Source organism: Parambassis ranga, chromosome 5, assembly GCF_900634625.1.
Source record: "Parambassis ranga chromosome 5, fParRan2.1, whole genome shotgun sequence".
Classification (NCBI taxonomy): Eukaryota; Metazoa; Chordata; class Actinopteri; family Ambassidae; genus Parambassis; species Parambassis ranga.
In genome coordinates this window covers 24,761,953-24,783,029 of record NC_041026.1, presented here as the reverse complement: position 1 = coordinate 24,783,029, position 21,077 = coordinate 24,761,953, and the positions used below count along the sequence as shown (strand labels likewise).

The 21,077-nt window shown below is 40.9% G+C and overlaps 2 protein-coding genes across 2 annotated transcripts; both read left to right on the top strand.

The window, feature by feature from the left end:
• The first annotated feature begins 2,736 nt into the window (after window positions 1-2,736).
• On the top strand, window positions 2,737-9,391 carry kbtbd8 (kelch repeat and BTB (POZ) domain containing 8). Its single transcript, XM_028406946.1, has 5 exons — window positions 2,737-2,851; window positions 4,513-4,720; window positions 4,874-5,180; window positions 5,418-6,237; window positions 6,355-9,391. Exons 1-5 carry the CDS (start codon window positions 2,779-2,781, stop codon window positions 6,816-6,818), a joined length of 1,872 nt encoding a protein of 623 aa, XP_028262747.1. The 5' UTR covers window positions 2,737-2,778; the 3' UTR covers window positions 6,819-9,391.
• Window positions 9,392-9,547: 156 nt separating this feature from the next.
• On the top strand, window positions 9,548-20,537 carry LOC114435506 (monocarboxylate transporter 2-like). The gene is made up of 5 exons (XM_028405205.1): window positions 9,548-9,623; window positions 10,163-10,383; window positions 14,078-14,221; window positions 16,029-16,829; window positions 20,296-20,537. The coding sequence occupies exons 2-5, from the start codon at window positions 10,167-10,169 to the stop codon at window positions 20,535-20,537; spliced, it is 1,404 nt and encodes a 467-aa protein (XP_028261006.1). The 5' UTR covers window positions 9,548-9,623; window positions 10,163-10,166.
• The last annotated feature ends 540 nt before the right edge of the window (window positions 20,538-21,077 follow it).

Here is a 21,077-nt window from a genome sequence, read left to right as displayed (position 1 = left end):
TATGCAATCAACATATTAATGGAAGATTTGAAATAAAATATTAAAGTTTTGACTTAATTTGCAGATGAAAAATGCATGTTTCCCTTGGCCGTTATTAATATTTCATCTTAAGTTTTCCATTTAGATAGAGAAATTTGATAACAGTTGCTTGTTTATGTTAACATACTGTAAAATCGCTGGCTGTATGTCAACGAGGCCTAGGTGTGACCGGCTGAACACAATATGACCTAAAACAGGCTATAGATAGGCTTTTATATGTAATTGTTGTATTAAATGTGATATAAATCAGAGGACTTCCAGAATTAAAAATATTGTTTTTTATCTTGTCTGCAGGTTTGAATGTAAAGCTTCTGCAAAGCGATGAGACTTATTTTATTTGTAAAGAGTGCTGTATTGAATTGAGTGGAGCTCAAGTGAATTTAATCAGAAAATCATGTATGCATTTACTGTTTAATAAAATGTTATTTGCATGTATGAGTAAACAGCTCATACTGGGACGACTGCTAAGAAAGACAAAGGCCCTCATGGCAGACAGTGTTTACTACTCTGGTCATGTTAAATATGTACTCTGTACTACTCTATCCATCTGTTTAAATGCTAAAGTTTTTACTTAATCGTACAGATAGCAGGCTGTGATTCCCTTACTGTGTATAATTTACCCATGCAGCATTAACTTTTTCCCCCTGTTTCTGATAGGAGGAATGTGATTGGCTATAAGATCCGTGCTCCTCTTGTGATTGGCTGTTCCTTGTTTCCGGGGCTCCGGTGTGCACTCACTGACGTTTCTCGGTCTGCTCCGACACAGGCTGTGTCCCAATTCAGGGTCTGCATCCTTCGGAGGACGCAGCCTACGCGGTCTCAGGAGGCCGCGTCCTCCTGAGGATCCTCCGGAGGATCCTCCACCGTTGGTAAATGGGACGGTCTGGCCTTCAAAGCACTTCCTGATTGTGGCGCGACGTCATAAATTTTGCCCCGGGAAAAACAAAAGCAGCGACAGCGACACAACACGGACTAGACAACAAACGGGACAACAGTGTGGATTTAGACATTTGGAATATTTTAATATATTTATTTGTTGTTGGAGGAAGAGGAGAGGCGGCTCCAGCGGCAGCAAAACCGGTGACGGCTCATTTTCTTCAGGCTGGGAGAGCGCAGTGGGGAGGTGACGGTAAGCTGCTGTTTAACCATATTATTGATCATAATTAATATACCGGTTACTGAGCAAACGCTAGATATATAACCAGTAGATAGACAAATATGATTAAATGTAATTTATATTTGATTCAATTGTAAGACTTGATACAGGGTCTGTTTGTAATTTTAATACTTTAAATAAATAGCTAAATGTGTAAGAACCCTGCAAATAACCCTGAAACCACTGCTTTAATGTGTCATTAAGCATCAGGTCTGTCACTGCACCAGAGAATTACTGCTGGGTGGAGGAGAGTGGGGCTCCCTGCAGGACCAGCTGTCTGTCCTGGAGGAGGTGTACTGACCATCATCACCTTTGGAGGGTGAGGATACATATTTTATAGCTTTTCATATTTTAAGCTGCGTTGGAAGCCGCTCTGTTGAAGTTATTATTTTTATTTTTGCCCTTTTTAAAAACATCTTTAGTAACATGGCAGCCGCCGATCGTCAGCTCTGCAAACCCTGATGGACGATGTGGTGGACAGAGGAGACAGGCACCCCCCTCCCCCAGATGATGTCCCACTCACAGCCAGAGGACTCCAAGGTCTTCATCGTGGCATCATCCAGTCCAGCAGCACCAAGGACTCCTGCTCAGCCAAACATTTATATATATGTTCTTTGTGAATAGTATTTTCTGCTGATTTTTATAAATAATAAACTGTACATTTTCATAATGCCCACTGGTAAATAGTTAGAAATGTTCAAACTGTGTCTTTGTAAATATTGTACATAACACAACACACACACAATAAATGATTTACTGTGGTCACTGAGAAGTTGTTCAAAAGTTTACTTAAATTATAAATAGGTGATGAAACACATAATGTAACAAGGTTAGAAGAGTTTAAGAACACAGAGACAAGAACGATTTAATATCATCCTTTAATTTAATAAGTAACATTTAAATAACACAGAACATAAAATCACTGCTGTCCACCATCCTCTCAATGAGCTGAGGTCTGTCCGTTCTTTCTCTGCTCTCCCCCTCTCCCTCCCTCTCCCTCCCTCTCCCTCTCTCTCTCTCTCTCCCTCCCTCTCCAGTCTCATCTCCTCCGTTATCAGTTGTCAGGTTTCTTCTGTTTCTCTCTGCTCCTCCTACAACAAAATGACAACAGGCAGAATGACCGTTTGATATAATAACGATAATATTGCTCCTCACGTGAACTATACTTTATACTATACTACAGTAAACAGTCCAGAAACATTCAATCAAAGCGTTTACTTCACAGCGCCTCGTATCAACAGGACGTCATGTTTGTAAATATAAAACTCATTTATTTTTTTAATGCCGCTATCACTACTAGCATTTTAAAACTCTCGAACTACTGCTCTTTACTTACATTTAAATGTGAATTCGGCACTCCTGCCGGTGCCGCTGCCGCTCGCTTGGTCCGTCATCGTACTATTGGACAAAAAGTAGGTCCGCAAAGCATTGTGGGATATTTAAGGCCACGAAGGATGGTAGCGATGCGTCCTCCAAATTCAGGCAAAAGGAGGACGCATTTGGAGGACGCATTTGAAGGACCCTTCGACTTTTGGCGAATTGGGACAGCCTTCGCGCAGCTTTGTGACGTAAGCGGCCTTAAAATGCGCACTCCGAAGGATGCAGACCCTGAATTGGGACACAGCCACAGACTGGAGAGAATGGCTGCCAGTGGAGGTTAGCAAAAATCTTTATTGTTTTCTGTACTAATCAGACTTAAATAATGACTCTTAAAGTTAAAATTTGTATGCTTAAATGTTCACAGACTACAGCCTTGCAGATTAATTGTTGAAGTCGTGACATGTGTCTTTCTGGTTAAAAGAGGTCAGGTACTAAACGACTCCCCAAAACTGTTGGTTGTCGTTAGCCTAGCTATGTAGCTAGCGTTAGCTGTCTGGCTAACTTTCGGCCGGTTAGCTCGCTACCCACAGCTGATTGTGTAAACACTTGTTTATGACAAGAGACAAAGATTAGAGAAGTTGTGGTAGCACTTAATGTTTCCAAACTAATTCTCTCGACATCGCGATACACATAGCTATGTTTATATAAGACAAGTATATTGCAACTAAAATATTTGAGGTTTTTATCGCCCTTTATATCTCAGTGTTGTGTCAAAGGAAGCTTGCTAACATTAGCTTGGTGCCTAGCTATCTGCTAAAAGTTAAGCTTGCATGTCAAGTAGCTAACCGAGCCGCGACCATTGCCGTTTTTCATATTGAACAAACATTCAGACAGAGTTTTATACAGTCTTATTGTGAAGTAGTTTGTATTCTCGAAGTTTGTTTTCAGGCTCATTTGCTGCCCTAGACAGTTACTGCAGACACCGGCCAATTATACGAGGTCTTAGCAAGCTAGCTACCACCTGGCGAGACAGTAGGTTCTATTCATCCATTGCGAGTCTTTGTCCTGTCAAGGAGTTAGCGTTGCACAACACGAGGTGTATGTTGGAAAAAGTTTTTGTCTCGTTGTAGCGGATAAAATGAAACTTAAGGGAAGCCTCATAGACGACACAAAGTTGGGGTGCCACTTGTATAACTTGCCGTTACACGTGTAATAAGAAACATGTTTACTTTGCTAAAAGTGCTGTAGGGGATCCAACTCAATTCACGATTTTATGGACCCATATGCTGTCCGTATGTGTTGATTAGGTTCATGACAAAGTAAGAAACATTGGTCCAAAGTAAAAAAAGAAAAAACAAGAAAGCAATCTGATGTGGAAGAACAACGCATGTTTAGTCATTTTTGTGACTACCCCAGATACATTAGTGGCCTATCCACACCCTGTAAAGTTGTTACAATTAATTAAGTTTTGAAGTTGTAAAATCCACTTTTATTAGATCATACAAAATGCTGTCTGTCAGTGTGGAGTATACTTCCTCAGGTTAAAGTTTGCATTATCAACTCACATTTTATATCACCATTGTATAATACAGGGCAACCTGATAGCCTAGTGTTTATGATGCATACCACATGGGCTAGAGTAAATGCGTCAGCTGTGCTAATATTCATTCATGTCTTATCACTGCTGTATGTCTGCATAAAGCCAAAATACTTCTAAAAGTGTAACATATTTTTGTATAGATTGGCATTTACTATTCACAGCATTAATAGATGAGATTAGAATTACTTTATTTAATTAAGTAATAAATTACCTTTGTGTGTTTTTTAATGTGTGACAGTCCAGGTGTGATCATCAAACTGTGTATATTTATGTTTTCAGAATCCATCTTTATAAGAATGATAAGATCAAGAGTCTCTAAATCTTTTTTTTTTTTTATAAGCCCATACCACATCTGAAAGTGCAATATCAATAATATGTTTTTCTCTGTGTTGTCCAGAGGTAGGGAAGCTGTTACAAGTTCAAAATGGGACACCTCCAACCACCAACTACAATGGGGTAGATGCTGTTCATGCTTGTAACATCCTTCAGCAGCTCAAAGCTTTGTATGATGAAGCACAGCTCACAGACATTGTCGTAGAAGTGGACCATGGCAAGACTTTCTCATGCCACCGAAATGTTCTTGCCGCAATCAGCCCATATTTTAGGTAGGAAATGTTGAATATGTGTAGTTGTTTGTCTGTTTCTCAATGTTTGTAATTAACATCTAAAAAAATTAAATGTGATCTGACACCATGTTAAACCTTTAGCATGATAACAGATGAATATCAGTGACATTGGTGTTTTCTCATCACTTCCAGGTCCATGTTCACCAGTGGCCTTACTGAGAGCAGTCAGCGTGAGGTCAAAATTGTTGGGGTGGAATCTGAATCCATGCACCTTGTCTTAGACTATGCCTACACATCCAGGGTCACACTTTCAGAATCTAATGTCCAGGCCCTGTTTACTGCAGCCAGCATTTTCCAGATTCCTGCTCTGCAGGATCAGTGTGCCCAGTTCATGATCAGCCGTTTAGATCCTCAGAACTGTATAGGGGTCTATATTTTTGCTGATGCCTATGGACACCAGGAGCTGAGGGAACGCTCACAAGATTACATCCGCAAAAAGGTCAGTGTAACCAGGTATTTGCTTTGCAATATCATGATTAGAACTGTTGTAATTCTATTCCACAATTTGTAGCCATTGCTTTAGTTTGGTATTTTAACACCAAAATAATTGAAGCAGTGGTGGAGAGGAGGAAACTGAAAGTAAAGTACTTCTACTCTATCCTATTCTAATAGTGCTCTCTTTAAGACAAATATGTTTGGCTGCTAAAAACTAAAGGCTTTTATATTTTTGTTGCAGTTCATGTGTGTATCACAGGAGCAAGAGTTCCTCCAGATGACCAAGGAGCAGCTGGTGAGCATTTTGAACAGTGACGACCTCAATGTGGAGAAGGAGGAGCATGTCTTTGAGAGCATTGTTCGCTGGCTGGAGCATGATTTGTCTGGACGTGAAGCCCACCTGGCTGAAGTTTTTTCCCAGTGCATCCGTCTGCCTTTGCTGGAGGAGGCTTTCCTCAGCCGGATACCTGCCCCCTTCGCTTGTGCCCTCTCTCTGTCAAAAGATCCTGCTGAGGCCAAAGCCCGCCTCACTGGCACAAATGGTTGCCCACAGCGCCTGGGTATGACCGCTTCTGAGATGGTCATCTGCTTTGATGCTGCTCATAAACACTCAGGTAAGAAGCAGACGGTGCCTTGCCTGGACACAGCCACAGGAAGGGTCTTCAAGCTCTGCAAACCACCTAATGATCTCCGGGAGGTCGGCATCTTAGTGTCTTCAGAGAACGACATTTTCATCGCTGGTGGGTACCGACCAAGCAACAGTGAGGTGTCCATAGACCATCGAGCAGAGAGTGACTTCTGGCAGTACGAACATGCAGGTAATCGGTGGCTTCCACGCGCACCTCTCCTCAGAGCAAGAATAGGATGCAGGCTCGTTCACTGCTGCGGGAAGCTTTATGCACTGGGAGGCCGAGTTTATGAAGGTGACGGGCGAAACGCATTAAAATCAGTAGAGTGCTATGATTCCCGGGACAACTGTTGGACAGCAGTCAGCCCTATGCCAGTGGCCATGGAGTTTCACAGTGCTGTGGAGTACAGAGACCGCATCTATGTTCTCCAAGGTGAGTTTACTACTCAGGGTAAACTGTTCAGTCTGTGCTATTATCGTGGCAAACATGAGAGAGCCTGAAGTTAAAACAGCGTTGGCTGTAGATGACGCTTCTCTGTGTTTTCTGCAGGTGAATATTTCTTCTGTTATGATCCACGTAAGGACTATTGGAGTCATCTGGCCCCAATGAATGTCCCACGGAGTCAGGGTCTGGCTGCCTTGTATAAAAACTGCATTTATTACATCGCTGGCATCTGCAGGAACCACCAGCGCACCTTCACTGTGGAGGTGTATGACATTGAGAAGAACACATGGAGCCGCAAGAAAGATTTGCCATTTGACCAAGCCACAAGCCCGTATATCAAGGCCATGCTGCTGCAGGGCAAGCTACACCTGTTCGTACGGGCCACACAGGTCATGGTGGAGGAGCACGTGTTTCGCACCAGCCGCAAGAACTCCCTTTACGAGTATGATGATGACACAGACGTATGGACCAAAGTCTATGAGACACCCGATCGCCTTTGGGATTTGGGTCGCCATTTTGAATGTGTGGTGGCCAAACTTTACCCACAGTGTCTACAGAAAGTGCTTTGAAATAGCTGATTTTTGTGGACCCATTCTCTGAGGCATGCCTGCCTTGTGCCTGGTGTTACCTAGGGTTTTGCACCACACGGACCATTTTTTGGTTAAGTCTTAAGTCGTTCAAACTTTGGTTTAATGTGATCAAAATGGGGGTGCTCTTAAAGATTGCAGTATTTTTTTGTTTTTCCCAGACAGCACCAACTTCCCACACTGAGGCTTGTTAACAAAACCGTACAATGAATCATAAGTGCAATTATCCTAGTTTGTGCTTGTTGTTGAGCCATGTTCTATTTTGTTTTAGATACATAAATGGGTGGATTTTTACAAATGTTAAGCATGCAAATAAGGGTGTTAGCTAGGTTAAAGTGCCCTCTGGAGAAGTGGATGCTATGTGTCAGCATAGAGTGAAAATCTATATATAAAAAAATATATAAATAACTATATAAACTATATATTCATACGGGTAAGATGAGTACCATAGCTCATTAGTAGATTGCTGGCTCTGAGGTTTGTGTGTGTATGTGTGGGTTTTTTTTCCATGCCTCAGCTTATTTTATAGACAAGTTTTAATTTGTGTGCTTGTGGTTTAAATTACCTTAGTGTTTTAAAGGTTGAAGCTTGTGTGATAATTTTACAGCCACCCTCTTCCTACACAGGCGTCAGTGTTTCAAACAATACATTATATGTGGCTTCCGAGCAATTTTTATATATTTTTTTGTAGTTAGGGATTCCAGTAGGACTGGGGCTCACACCTCTTTGAGTTGGCATCCATTTTGTGTCACATAAGTGAAATCTTAAAAATATTCACTCTCCACATTGGAGATATAAGGATGGAGTCAAATTTGTGGCAACACTAAGTGGCATGTTCAGACCAACTAACAGGTTTACCTCAAAGACTTCAGAGATATTTGATTAGGAGAAAAGGGATATTTCAGGCTGTTGTGTTGATGAGTGCAGAAAGCTCATGTCAGCGTTGGGCTCTGAGTTTTTTTTTGACATCAGATTCTGATCATTTGAAAAAAAAAAAGGTTGAAAAAGCCTTCCTCTTAAATGCCAAAAGAAGCATTTGAGGTTGTGTTGTTGTGGAAACAAATTTTGTGGTAGCAATAATGAATGGAACTGTGATTAGGCTATATTAAGTTGTATTACCTTAGTAAAGTGCATTAATGGGTATTGTGTGCTTGTCTCAGCTAGAGAAAATCACGGTAGTACCAATGATGATTGTTTGGCTGTTGCACGGGTGCAGGCTTGAAGTGATGCTTTATTTAGTACAGATCATCTATGATGCCAATGGTGCCTGTGGCTGGAAATAGGGCATCAGAATCAAATACTGTTCCTCTGGAAGAAGAATATCTGAAAAGTCTTACTCAGCGTTGCACTGAATCACTCTCCACTTCAGCAGTCCTTCACTGCAAACTGTACCAAGCACCCTCTCAAATGTACAGACTGTCTGAACACCTGAGGGTGGCCCTAGTTCGTTGTGCTTTTTCATCTTATCAGCCATGAATCCGTCTTCAAACGCCATCACACAGAGAACACAAACTGTTGGTGCTACATTTTTGTTTTTGTTATTTTCTTGACAATCTACAGACGAATGCCATCGCTAAGTGGTATTCCTGTCAAAGTGTGACATTTTCAGTCAGTTTCCCTCATGCAGGTTCCTGTGTCATCTTTGCACTACACATTTCCCCTGAAGTTAATCCCAATAAAGAGTGCCCCGCTGTTATTATTACAAAAAAAGGTTTTAGTGACCATATAGCAATCATTTAGAGATTCACATGGAAATGAATACCGGAAGAGTCAGTGAGGGAGGACGTGAGGATATAATTTACTTCTCCAAGAGAAGATCCACTGTTGACTGGCTTAAAGCTTTTTTTTGTTTTTTGGTTTGTGTTTTTTTTTTACTCTGCTTGAACAACACCCCCTCATTAAGCATGAGAGAGGGTCTGAGCTTCATCCACATGTCTACAGATGGCCATTTGAGAACCAGGAACGGAGTACTCTCAGGATTTCTACTGATACCCAGTACTGTATTTAAAATGTTTTTTGTTATGTGTAATATACTGTACTATAGGTTTGCTGTACTTGCACAGTTTTCTAAACTTATCTTCAGTTTATTTTATAACTTGAGAAAGTAGATGTGATTTCTTTTTTTGTTGTCTCCAGTGGCTGTTTTTTTCTTTTCTTTGTGTAACTATCTAATTTAGTTATGTAATCCTGCTCTGTTGAGAGAAAAAAAAAGATTACCTGCACGAGTGATACATTTTGATTTTTTTCCCCCTTTTGTAGTGCATTAGTATTTCTTTCTAACATCTCACCTAAACTAAGCATTACAGATCACATTCAAACACCAGTCATAAAACACAACAAGCTAAAATAACACATCTCCTGCTCTCTGTGTTGATCATCCACACATGCATCGCTTATGGGTGCTACTTCATGCGTCTCAATATTCATTTCTTTCCTCACTTTGCTGGTTTGTCTGTTTTTTTGGGGGGTTTCGGGTTATAGTGGTTGTTGAGCTCAACTGTGAAATTCACATTGCACATAATTTGAAAATAAAACTAATAAAAGTGAAAATTGTTGATTTGTTCTGAGATTTATTTTAATGTTATTTTTTTTTTAAACTTGTCACGTGTTATATTTGTCCCGTGAGCATATGACCCCACACGCTGCAGAACAGGCTTCTTGCAGCAGATCAGGACCCCCCCCCCCCCTCAGGCCGTCTGCGTGACACGTGACCAAATCAAATAAAGACGCAGGCTGCGCGTACTTCTGCAACTTGTACAAAGCGCTCTGACGGGAGGTTACTGAGAGGTAAGATGTAATCTGTTTGACGTTGGGGAACATGTTTATGAGCATCTCTGTCTGTGTTGTGTGAACGCAACAAGCTGTTGACTCCTCACTAGTTTCGGTTGTCCACGTGTGACTCTTCTCCTGTGAAAACTCCGCGTGGAAGGGTGGATTAAATACATTTCTTTCGTAGTCATCGTGTTACAAACTGTGGAGCGGTACTTGTACTGTGTACAAAGCTGAACTGATGCATCCCACTCTCACGATTGTAAAGGGAGGGAAATAAAACATGTAATTAATGACGCAATTTCAAAGAAATGCACGTCATACAGCGTTATAACGTGCAATAATTAATATATCATATATAATCTGTAATGGTTAAGAAGCAAGTCAAATTCAAGTATAAGAGTTAGTGGTGTTTTACATTTACTAGCTATCTCATGTCGTCATTGTGAATAATATAATTGTTTATAAATATATAATATATTGACTTGTGAACAAACCATCCACATTTTGTTTTAACACAGCTTCTATGTTGTTTTATGATGTGTTTTTTATAACAGGAAGATGTCCCCTGTTCCAGCTGATGAGCTGGGCCACAAACCCCTGGATGGGGGTTGGGGCTGGATGGTGGTGTTTGGGGCTCATATTTCCATTGGATTTGCATACTCCACACCCAAAGCCATTTCCATCTTCTTCAATGAGATCCAGGAGGAACTGGGGGCCAGCTACAGTGAAATAGCATGGGTCTCCTCTATCATGTTAGCTGTCATGTATGCGGGCGGTGAGTTGATGCAATCAGTGGTGGTCACTGGTCACAGTCCTCCTCATATGGACACATTGAGCAGAGTGCTCTGTCTTTCACAGACAAACTGCTCAATGTGTCTGCAGTGACACAATATTCTCATCAATGTTACTAATGTATTTCTTAACTTAACAAACTGTTGTTAAAAAGTGGTGGTTTCTAACACAATATGGACTATAAGCAATTATATCCTTCACACTTTTACACAATGTTTCATTGATTCACTTAATACAAGGGTTTTCAGTATAATCAAACACACTTTAAGTCCCTACATGTGCAAATTGTGTATTCCTGATATAACATACTGTTCAGTCTGGTTATAGAGATTCTCTCTGTGCATTTTCTGTATTTAAAATTAGAATATTTTAACAATCAGGACAATGACATGTCCTAACAGGACAATGTTAACACAACATACCTGAGTAGTCTGATATATCAATATCATTGTCTACCAATAGTGGTCCATCACACATATCAGAATCAGCATAGATGCTGGCTGATATGTTCTGATCAAAGATCAGTAAGTAACTTACTAGGTGTTAAAATATAATGCTGAAATCTTTCTTGGAAAAGAAAATATAGTAGGGTATAAACACTGACCATCATACTGATGTAAAAAAAATTGCTACAGTCTCAAAATCCACCAACAGGCCTAAAGTAATGCATGTTTTAATAAAAAGTAAATAACTAAATGTAAGTAAATGTAAAGTGTAAATGTTGGGCAGATTATGCAATATCACCCTTGTCTCTTAGTTATCTTACCATATATATCTGCTGTTCCACTGTTTCTATGTAGTTACTTATCAACAACTAAATATCAGCAGATATGCTATATCAATAAACTACCTGGTTACTACAAATGTGATAAGCACTGGACCAGAGTTGCAGCAGAGCTGCTTGAAATTCAGTGTAGTGTGTCCTCATACCTTTAGGCCATCTTGGGCGCAGCAGTCGGCACCTCTAAATCAGTCCTTTACACAGCTAGAGAATACATTCGTATTGGTTGGCAGATAGCCCACAGGTTAACCGGGGTGAGTTTTTTTCTCTTGATCTTGTGTGCTGTAGCCTTATGTATGCTGGTCAGTACTCTTACACACCAAGTGTATCTCCAAGAACTAGCAGTGATAATGGCCCACTGATCAAACACTCTTTTGGCTCACACCTTCTGTTTTCAGTTAAATAAAGCACAAACAGATCAAAGAATACCAAACTACCAGCCGATGGCAGACATATGTTTGAGTGGTGTTTTTTATCAGTAGGCATTGTGGGTGTCTGATTAAGATTTGTATAAAAAATGTGTAAAAATGAAGAAAATTTGCATCATTCTGTACAGAACGTATTAGTGTGTGTGGCTGCGCTGCTGGCTTATTTGGGTAGGTAATTGATAAATTGACTTCACATGAGTGACTGCGCTCACTGCAGTGGTGTTAGGCCACTAATAGGAGGAATAGGAGGAATGTTGTGAACATGTATTACTCACCTGACTTAAATTTAGCTACCCTCACTGACACACTTTACTTTAACCTATTTAGTAGTAGAACTGTTGCCTCTTCAAGTTCTCAGTACCATTACCGCCATGGTCATGACTACACTTACTGAAACCCACGCCACACCACTACACTCACAACAAGCCCTCCTCCTCAGTGTTGCCTTGTGTCACACTATAGGTAAAATATGACTTAATAAAAGTCTGGTGGAGGCTTTACATGGGTTCATTAGAAGCTGCTTTCAAGGTTACAGGACAGCGGGGTTTGTGGCTCACCTAACTAATATTTCACCAGTTAGGGAGGCCTAACTGGTGAAATATTCCCCTCCACTGTGGCTCAGGCACAGGGCTTTATCATATTGTCCTTGGCAAGGCTTCAGCAATGTCACCCAGTGGTGGAGAGAGACAAGGGGAATATATCAGAGGAAGGTTCAGCACACTGGGGTCTGACACCAGGTCCCCATGGGAGAGACATGACAGCCTTTTCAGAAAACCTCTGACTCAAGGAGTCCGAATGATAAACTTATAATGGAAATGGAAATGGTGGTAGTACGAGAGATGCCCTATTGTGACACAGCTACAGTGAGAAAGATGATCTATGTTTGACCCCTACTGGCACCTGGTTAACTATATAAACAGCACAGTGGGTATTTTTATGTCATGTACAGTAGGTACAGTTATTGAGGGTAATTCTACACAGCTGGGCATGCCCATAGATAGAAATTATGGAAGAGGATTAGAGCCACTAAAAAAATGGCTTTTTCTGACTTCAATTCTGACCTTTTTGACCCTAATCCATTTTCATACTTATCAATGTAAACACATACAATGTAAAGAAATCTTGAATTTTCAGATCTCAGTAGTGATCAATGTACTGATATCAATTGCACAAACATTATTTTTCTCACAAACCTTTGTCTATATATTCTATACAGAGCTGGAAGAATGAACAGAAGGCACAGTCTGGTTTAAAACAAGCGGGTAAACAAACAAACTAACAAAGAAATTACAGCAGGTTCTTGGCAGCTGGGTATCTTCCAGAAACATGTGGGCCTGATCAGAAAAGCCACTCTGCCCTTTGCAATGGTTCCTGAGAGATTTCTCCAGCAGTTTTTAACCACCACTTCCAGTAACAATCAAAGAAACAAACAAATTTTCTAAAAAAAGCCAAATGAGGTCTGCAGTCAAGCTTTCACTTTTAGGAAGAAAAGGAATGCTGCCTGTGGACTCTATTATTACAGAGGACTGTAGAAGATGCTCAATGGTCACCATTTTGACAGTGATAATAATATATTTTAGCATAATATCATATCAGATATCATAATATCACCACTCCTGTGGACCTTCAAGGGGTTTAACATAACTCTTAAAAAGAACAAACTCACTGTTGAACACACTAGACTTTCTTAAAACATTTTCGAATGTAGGCCAAAAGCATTTATTTTGCAGCTTTTGCTATCCACGGTCAATACCCACACACTAACGATGTATGACACAAGGACATTAGTGGTTAGATATAACAAACACATGTATTTACTTCGGAAAGAATTTATATGCATACTTTTGTTTATATTGGTAATGTTACATTATTTGTGACTTTCTGTCCTGATTATTTCCTCATGCACTGAAAAATTAATTATCAACCATGGTCAGAAAAAACAAACAAAAAAACGAACATATAAACAACTTACTATCTCAAGGGCCACCATCCACACAGAGGCCTTTCCTACCGGTGCTTTGAAAAGCAGCAGCATGTTCAGCCTTCAATCATCATGGCAGCCTATATGTATTAGTTTGAGTAATGCTCTCCTCATTTTTCATATTCACTTGGTCTTTATAGGAGTAAGAAAATAGACAATTTCATCATGGTGCGCTGCAGAGAGAATGGTGCTGCAATGTCACTCTTTCAGGCAAGGTTATGAATGAAGGAAAGAGTGACAGCATATAAAAGGCTGTTTAATTGCTGATTGATCACTGAGTGTGGTATTTTACATTATCAGGGGAAAGTTTAATGAGTTGCCAGGTTGCTTCAAAGTGGACACAAAAGTGTGAAGGTGTTCTATCAGTCCTTTGCCCTTGGGTTGGACATGTCAGGTTAGCTTGAATATGGTCTGTAGTGTTCGGTGGTTGTGTTGATAATATATACAATGACAAGAATGAACCTCTCTTTTTTGTCTTCCTCTGCAGGTCCAGTGAGCAGTGTGTTGGTCAAACGCTTTGGAAGCCGACCTGTGGTCATAATGGGTGGACTGATGTGTGGGGTTTCTATGGTAACCGCTTCTTTTGGGAGCTCCATCATTTACCTCTACCTCTGCATTGGCATCATTGGAGGTACAGTACTTTGGTATGTTTCTCTATAAAATGAGACAGTACTGGTTGTTTAGGTCAGCTGGATACTGATTCTTGCTTGCATTGCATAGGCCAAAAACATGAACCCTGGATTCTTTATGGCTTTCTATTCCCATTATCCATGGATGAGTCCCTCTGGGGTTTAGAGACAGGCAGTCGGCATCTTTTCACATCCTTTTAGAATCTCTTGGTTCTGGATCTGCTTTCTCTAAATGGGCTCCTGTGCTGTTTGTTAAGGCCCTGAGCATCTGCCCTAGCTCCTGGGGTGCAGTTGGAGCACTAAGGGGACCTATACCAGGACAGTAATTAAGACAGAGCCTCCTCTGATCCCAGAGAGCATAGTCTACCATGGCCCTCTGTACTCTCCCGTAGGCTCCAATCATGGTCGTCACATGGGGGCTCAATGCCACCCTATGAGGCTCATTACCCTGCCAAGGGCTCCCGTGAAGGATTAATAGGCCCGGCAAGTGGCCAGGCCATGTGTGGTTCCTGGGGGCATGTGTGGGCAATGCTCTGCTCCCCTGTGCCCTGGCACACTGACACATAGGCATCAGGCAGTTTATCTGGCAGTCAGAGGCATATGCTTACACATACACAAATACCAGTACATACAGAAAGCTAAAGCAGTCAAATAGTAAAGAAAGTTTCCAGCAGTCCCTGTTCTAGTATGCAGCTTCTTCTTTTTTTCTTTCCTCTCTGTTCCTACAAATGTGATAGGCAGCATTTACTGGTGGGAAGCTGGAGAAGGATAATGTCCATGTTTTTAAGGGGCTCCCCTGACAGCTATAAGCCTTTAAGACAGTTGTTTGCTCCATCATAACTTTTCACAACAACACCATCTGATTAACACACAAAACCATACAGTGTTCTAACACAGTTTTTATTTAATACTGTAATGGATAAAAGATCATCAGTGGCCCAGAATTAACAATATGATTCATTATTTAATTTGTGACATTTTTAACATTTTTTAAAAAAGTAAAAAAGTAAAAAGTTACATTGTTTCAGTTACACTGAAACAATGAAAAAGTTAAATCAGTCCAAGAAGACCGGTGAATCTGTGTTTGTGATGTACAACTGTTAACTATAAGGACTGTGAGAATTCCAGACTGAAATTCAGGGGCCACACTAACAAATATGTAACCTACATGAGACATATGGTCAGTGAATGAAATGACTTTTATATTTGCCTGAAGCCACTAAAGTATTCTTTTATCAAGAGAAAAATTCGATTTTTAGCAAACATATTTTTAATACTCTTTGAATAATATCTCATTAGCAAAGAAAGCTAAAACATTACTTTGACCTTTGATATTTGGATATATTGGATAAGCTGCGACTCATACAGTATGTGGCATTTATAATCAATATAATGACTTCTTGTAATTTGTGTGTGCAAATTAGGGTTATTTTTCTGTGTTGCATTTATATAAATATAAAACAATTTCAGCTTCTATGAGCTTCATATAGCTGTAACTCTTCATCTTCTTCAAAATAAGGTGCTATTAAATTAGAATTTTCTGGCTAAGAAGGCAAGAGATTGAATGTATTACCCAGGCTCCCTAATTTATTTCTACTTGAATGGAGAAATAATTTCTGAAATAATTCCAGCATTCTGTAATGAGATTTTAGCTGGCAAAAGTGAAATGAGATGGAACCTTAATGAGCACCAAGCAGAATCTGTCTTAATTTAATTTAGTAAGTAGCCTTTGCAGTTTAGTTTCAGCAGGGTTTTCTTACTGAGGGGTTCGGAATTGTGACTGTGTTTTTCTAATCTTTCTACACACAGGCTGTGGACTCTCGTTCAACCTGAATGCATCTCTCACCATCATCAGTAAATATTTTCTGGCCAAGCGGCCTTTGGCCAACGGACTGGCCATGGCTGGGAGTCCGGTTTTTCTCTGTTTCCTGGCCCCTCTCAACCAGTACCTGCTGGGCACATTTGGCTGGAGAGGAAGTCTACTTATTCTCGGAGGTCTAATGCTCAATTGTTGTGTTGCTGGGGCTCTGATGAGGCCTGCAATCACGAGCTGTGAACTGTCCTCTGCAACACAGAAAAAGGTAGAACAGAGAAACACTGATGTAAAAGGAAGGTGTAGGAAGAATGCAAGGAAGTTCCTGAATTTTTCCTTCTTTAAAGACAGGGGCTTTATCATTTACATCATAGGAAATGTGATGTTCATCTTTGGTGCCTATGCACCCATTGTGTTCCTGTCAGCTTATGCAATTAGCCAAGGTGTGGAGAAGTACTCTGCTGCCTATCTGCTCTCTATCATGGGCTTTGTGGACATGTTTGTTCGGCCTGGCACCGGCCTTGTGGCCAACAGCAAGTGGATCAGGCCGAGGATCCAGTACTTCTTCAGCTTCGCTATGGTGTTCAATGGTACCGTCCACCTACTGTGCCCTCTGGTCAAGAGCTACACCTCCCTGGTGGTTTATGCAGTATTTTCCGGCGTGGGGTTTGGGATGGTTTTCGCACTGATATTTGAATGCCTCATGGACCTGATGGGAAATCAACGCTTCCCCAGTGCTGTTGGACTGGTCACCATCATCGAGTGCTTCCCTATGCTGCTGGGACCACCTGTTGCAGGTAACAACGCATTTTCAAACACAACAAGGGTTAGTGTCAGTGACTCTTTGAAAACACTCACTTTTTGTGTACAAATCTCCCTCTCTTCCTCAGATTCTCTTACCCTCAGCTCACCTAAGACTGCCTTACACTGCTTCTCCCAACCTAAATATAGATTTGCAAACACACTCTCACTACACACGCTCCATTGTTATAGAAGAACTAAACAACCAATTCAAAGGCTTTACCAGCAAGCATTGCAGTATGTAGAAACTCATATAATTCAGTATATGAGTCTTTCAGAAGGTTGAAGCAAGACAGCTAGACTTGTGTAGAATGTTCTTGAAGATGTTTTGCTGCTCATCTTATCTATACAATGGTAAAACTAACCAACCACTGAACAGAAGAATGGCTCAGCACAGGAGAGCCACCTCCACAGGACAAGACTCAGCTGTTCACCTCCACCTCAAAGAGAAAGGACACTCCTTTGAGGACAATAATCACGTCTTAGACAGAGAGGAAAGATGGTTTGAAAGAGGAGTCAAGGAAGCCATCTATGTTAAGCTGGAAAACCCTTCCCTTAACAGAGGTGGTGGCCTCAGACGTCATCTTTCTACCACATACAATGCAGTGCTTCCATTTATTTACAGGAAGTTTCACTCCAAGTCACATGCTCACAGCAAGAACAATAGACTGGCAATCTGTCCCACCTTGGTAGTCTCATAGCCGCAGACAAGCCACACCAGACACAGTCATTCAGACATTTAGAGCTATTGTTTGTTTCACATAAACCCACCCACTGAGGTCCTCCACCACATATAAACCATGTTTCCCCACTAAACGGTTAGAACTGATGAAGCTGCTTGGATGAGCAGAAAAAGTCCAGATGTCTTGCTTCAACTTTCTGAATGAAAATGACCTGGATGAATGAGAATCTTCATCTACATTATTTGAGTCATTGCATTTTGCATTTTATAAATGCAGTGCATTTATATCTCTCATTCATATCCTGTGCCTTATGTTCAGCTCAACTGCTTGCTTTAAATGTCATTATTGTTAGATAGAGCTGGATTATCACTGGTGAGTAGGGGTGTTTGGGGTTATAACAGAGGCACACAAAAAGTAGGGATTTGTCAAGGTGATTAGCTGCCATAAAGAAGCTATCTGTGCCCAGACTGTCATGGCATGTTCCCTGTAGGATTTGGCCTCCATGCATATGAGTGAGCATTCGGAACACAGATTCTTTTGTGTGTTTTTACTGTGATGCAAAGGTAAATGTATTTGCTATACCTGCATTTTTAACATGGAGTGCTTGATGTAGCCTGTTAGACTTTGGCTAAGAGCGCAACAAACTGCAACTTAGGTAAACATAGGCAAATAATACAGGTAGATACCTTATGAAATCCTAAAAGGTTTAGATCTTGTCAGCGTTGTGATGACAGGATCAGGTTTGATCAGGATCAAAGTCTTTTGACCATAGGCTATTTTTTGTCATCACGGGAAGGAGAGCTGTCAACCAGTGTGTCAGTTTAGCAGCTACGTTTTAATCATTTGTTACACAGTGGCCATCTTCAGATTGAGTCATGTGCACCATGCATCTCTCTGTCACTGTCTGATGGAAGCTGTGAGGAACATTAATGTAAAAGTGACCTATGTCTGGGTGACAGAATGCAGTTAATGAAGCAGGTCGTGTTACATATCCCATGTCCCTTGATGACATAACCATATGTCTACCTTGACAAAGAAGATTACTTTCATAAAAAATGCCCGCTGCAGTCATATTTAAGGTGACCATAGTATACAACACTCCAGTATGTCTGGAAATAAAGACCTTGCTGTGGCCAGTGACATTCATGCTCTTTATTCTGAACACTAGCCCCTTTTAGCCCAGTTTTTTTTCTGTTGCATTGAATTTCCAATAGTTTTCTTTTATCGCCCCTGCTATGCTATAATGCTCCACCAGAACAACCTCCACCATCTATGTCATACTTTTCGGTTGTGATGTTGTCATACAGTTTGAATGTGTTGAGTAGCACACAAAATTAACTTAAAACTGTCAAATACAAGTGACACCAACCTTTTCACTGTTCAACGTATGCACCAATCAGCAACAGCTTCACGTCAACTGACCTGTTTACTGCCCTAAATAAATAAGCTGAGGGTGCACTGTGGTGTCGCTGCACATGACTTAATCAGCTGTGCATATCGGCCCTCTGACAAACTTTTCTTTTGCCTCCAGCCTGACTTTTAATGAGGTGAAAAGTTATAGAGCCCCCAGTTTGTCTGCAGCGACCCTGTTCTGAGGCGCTCATTTAATAGGGTAAATAAGTGCCTCCCTGCATGTCTAACACTCTCCTCCAGAGGGCACAATCGTTATGGCTCCCCTATATCCTTGTTACTATTCTCCCAAAAACCTTCGGGTCATTCCAATTAGGAGGAAGTGAGGTAAGAGGGTGTAATTAGCCTTTTGCTTTGGGTGTTTAATGATGCTCAGTTCAAACTCTTGTCATTAAAGTCCTGTACCTGGGCAATAATTAAGCTGTGAATACATTAAAAAAGAGGTGATGATGCCAGATGGACTTAATTACTGCTCAGCCAATCAAGGGCTGTCTTAATGAGGGTGATGGTCATTGGAGTACAGGCTCCAGATGAGTGCTATCAATCAGATAATACAGTCTGCATTAAGATGCTTGAATATCATCCAAATGCAAAGTGACCCCACCTGGTGCAGTACAGTACCGTGCATTCACGCACACAAACATTATTGCTTGTCGTAAAGATGATAATTGGCACTCAAGGAGACCTTCCAAGGAAATCATGTTAATTGCCTTTTAATTTAACATTCTCTTTGTAATAGGATGCTGTAACGTATTCTGTAGTCGAGTGAAATCAGCTCTCTCAGAACAGACCTGAAGCAACCTTAGCTGATCCGTAAGCCTCTAAAATGCCATAAATGTGTGATTCTAATACAGTGAAATAGACAGTCATACTGTACATGCTTAGGCTGAGAGGTCGATCCATGAGTGGAGGGAGACAGGGTTGGGTCGAGGTGTGCCTTAAGACGATGAAAACCTTGAGGCTTAAATCTGATCTAAACCACATTTGACACTTTTCTGCAGACTTGGCCTTGATGTTGGGTCTGAAAATGGCTCCTCTCTTGTGATTCGTTTTGGTAGAAGCCATCCAAATTGCCTTCCCAGAGATGCAGGAGGGCCAGGAAGGGTGTAATGGCCCTCTGTCATTTCTGAAATAGCTCTTCTCAGATTGGCCTGTGCTCACTCTCACTCTCTTGCACACACATACAGGCCAAATTTGAGGTTGGCTTCTTCTCAGACTTGTGGTTGAATCCAGATACCATAATACTACTGTATTGTGTTTTGCTTGTGGTGGCATGAGATTGTTTGTTTACAATGTGGTATAAGTGGTGTAAAGTGACTCTTGCTTGGCTTGAAATGCCATCATTTCTTAGCATCTTCTCTCTACACAGGGTTACTGGTGGACATCTTTGGGGATTACAAATACCTTTTCTTCATGTGTGGCTCAGTGGTTGTGACTGGCGGCCTCTTCCTCTTCATCATGAACATCTACCACTACCACATGCTGAACAAAGAGAAGGCAGCAAAAGACAGACAGCAAAACCACAACATAGAGATCCAGGAGCATGCATGCACCTCAGAGGCAGAAATAGAACGAACTGAGCCTGAGGCTGCAGAGATGAACAGAGCATAGCAGAATCTGTGACTGGAAAACAGGCACCAAATTAAACAGGATTGTTCTCGTCAGTATGTTGAAGGAACACATTTGTACGTTTATAGGTGGTACTTGGAGCTTGCTCATTCCCTCAGAAGTGAACTCATAAAGTCATTAAAAAGACTTAACAGTCTGTGGTCATGTTAGCAGCTTTTTGGAGGCTGCACTGCTTAGAGCAGATTTGTAATGTTAACATGCTCACAGTCACCAAGTCACAGTGACTGATGCACGATTTACACATACAGATAATAAACAAGAGTTACGATTTTTTACATTAAATGAGAACAAGGTAAATCAGTGGTTAGCAGGTGTTAGGAGGCCTGGCATTGTGTGCAGGGATGCACTGAATTCTTACCTCTACTCTTCATTACTGCTGAACAGTTACTTTGTACCCAAAGTGATAATGTGTCTTTGTTTGCTCTATAATACTGTGAATGAAAGTGGGTGACTTTCTTTGAATATGTAGCACAATCCTGAACCTCAAAATGTATGTTTTTTTTAAACATGTAACTGAACGCA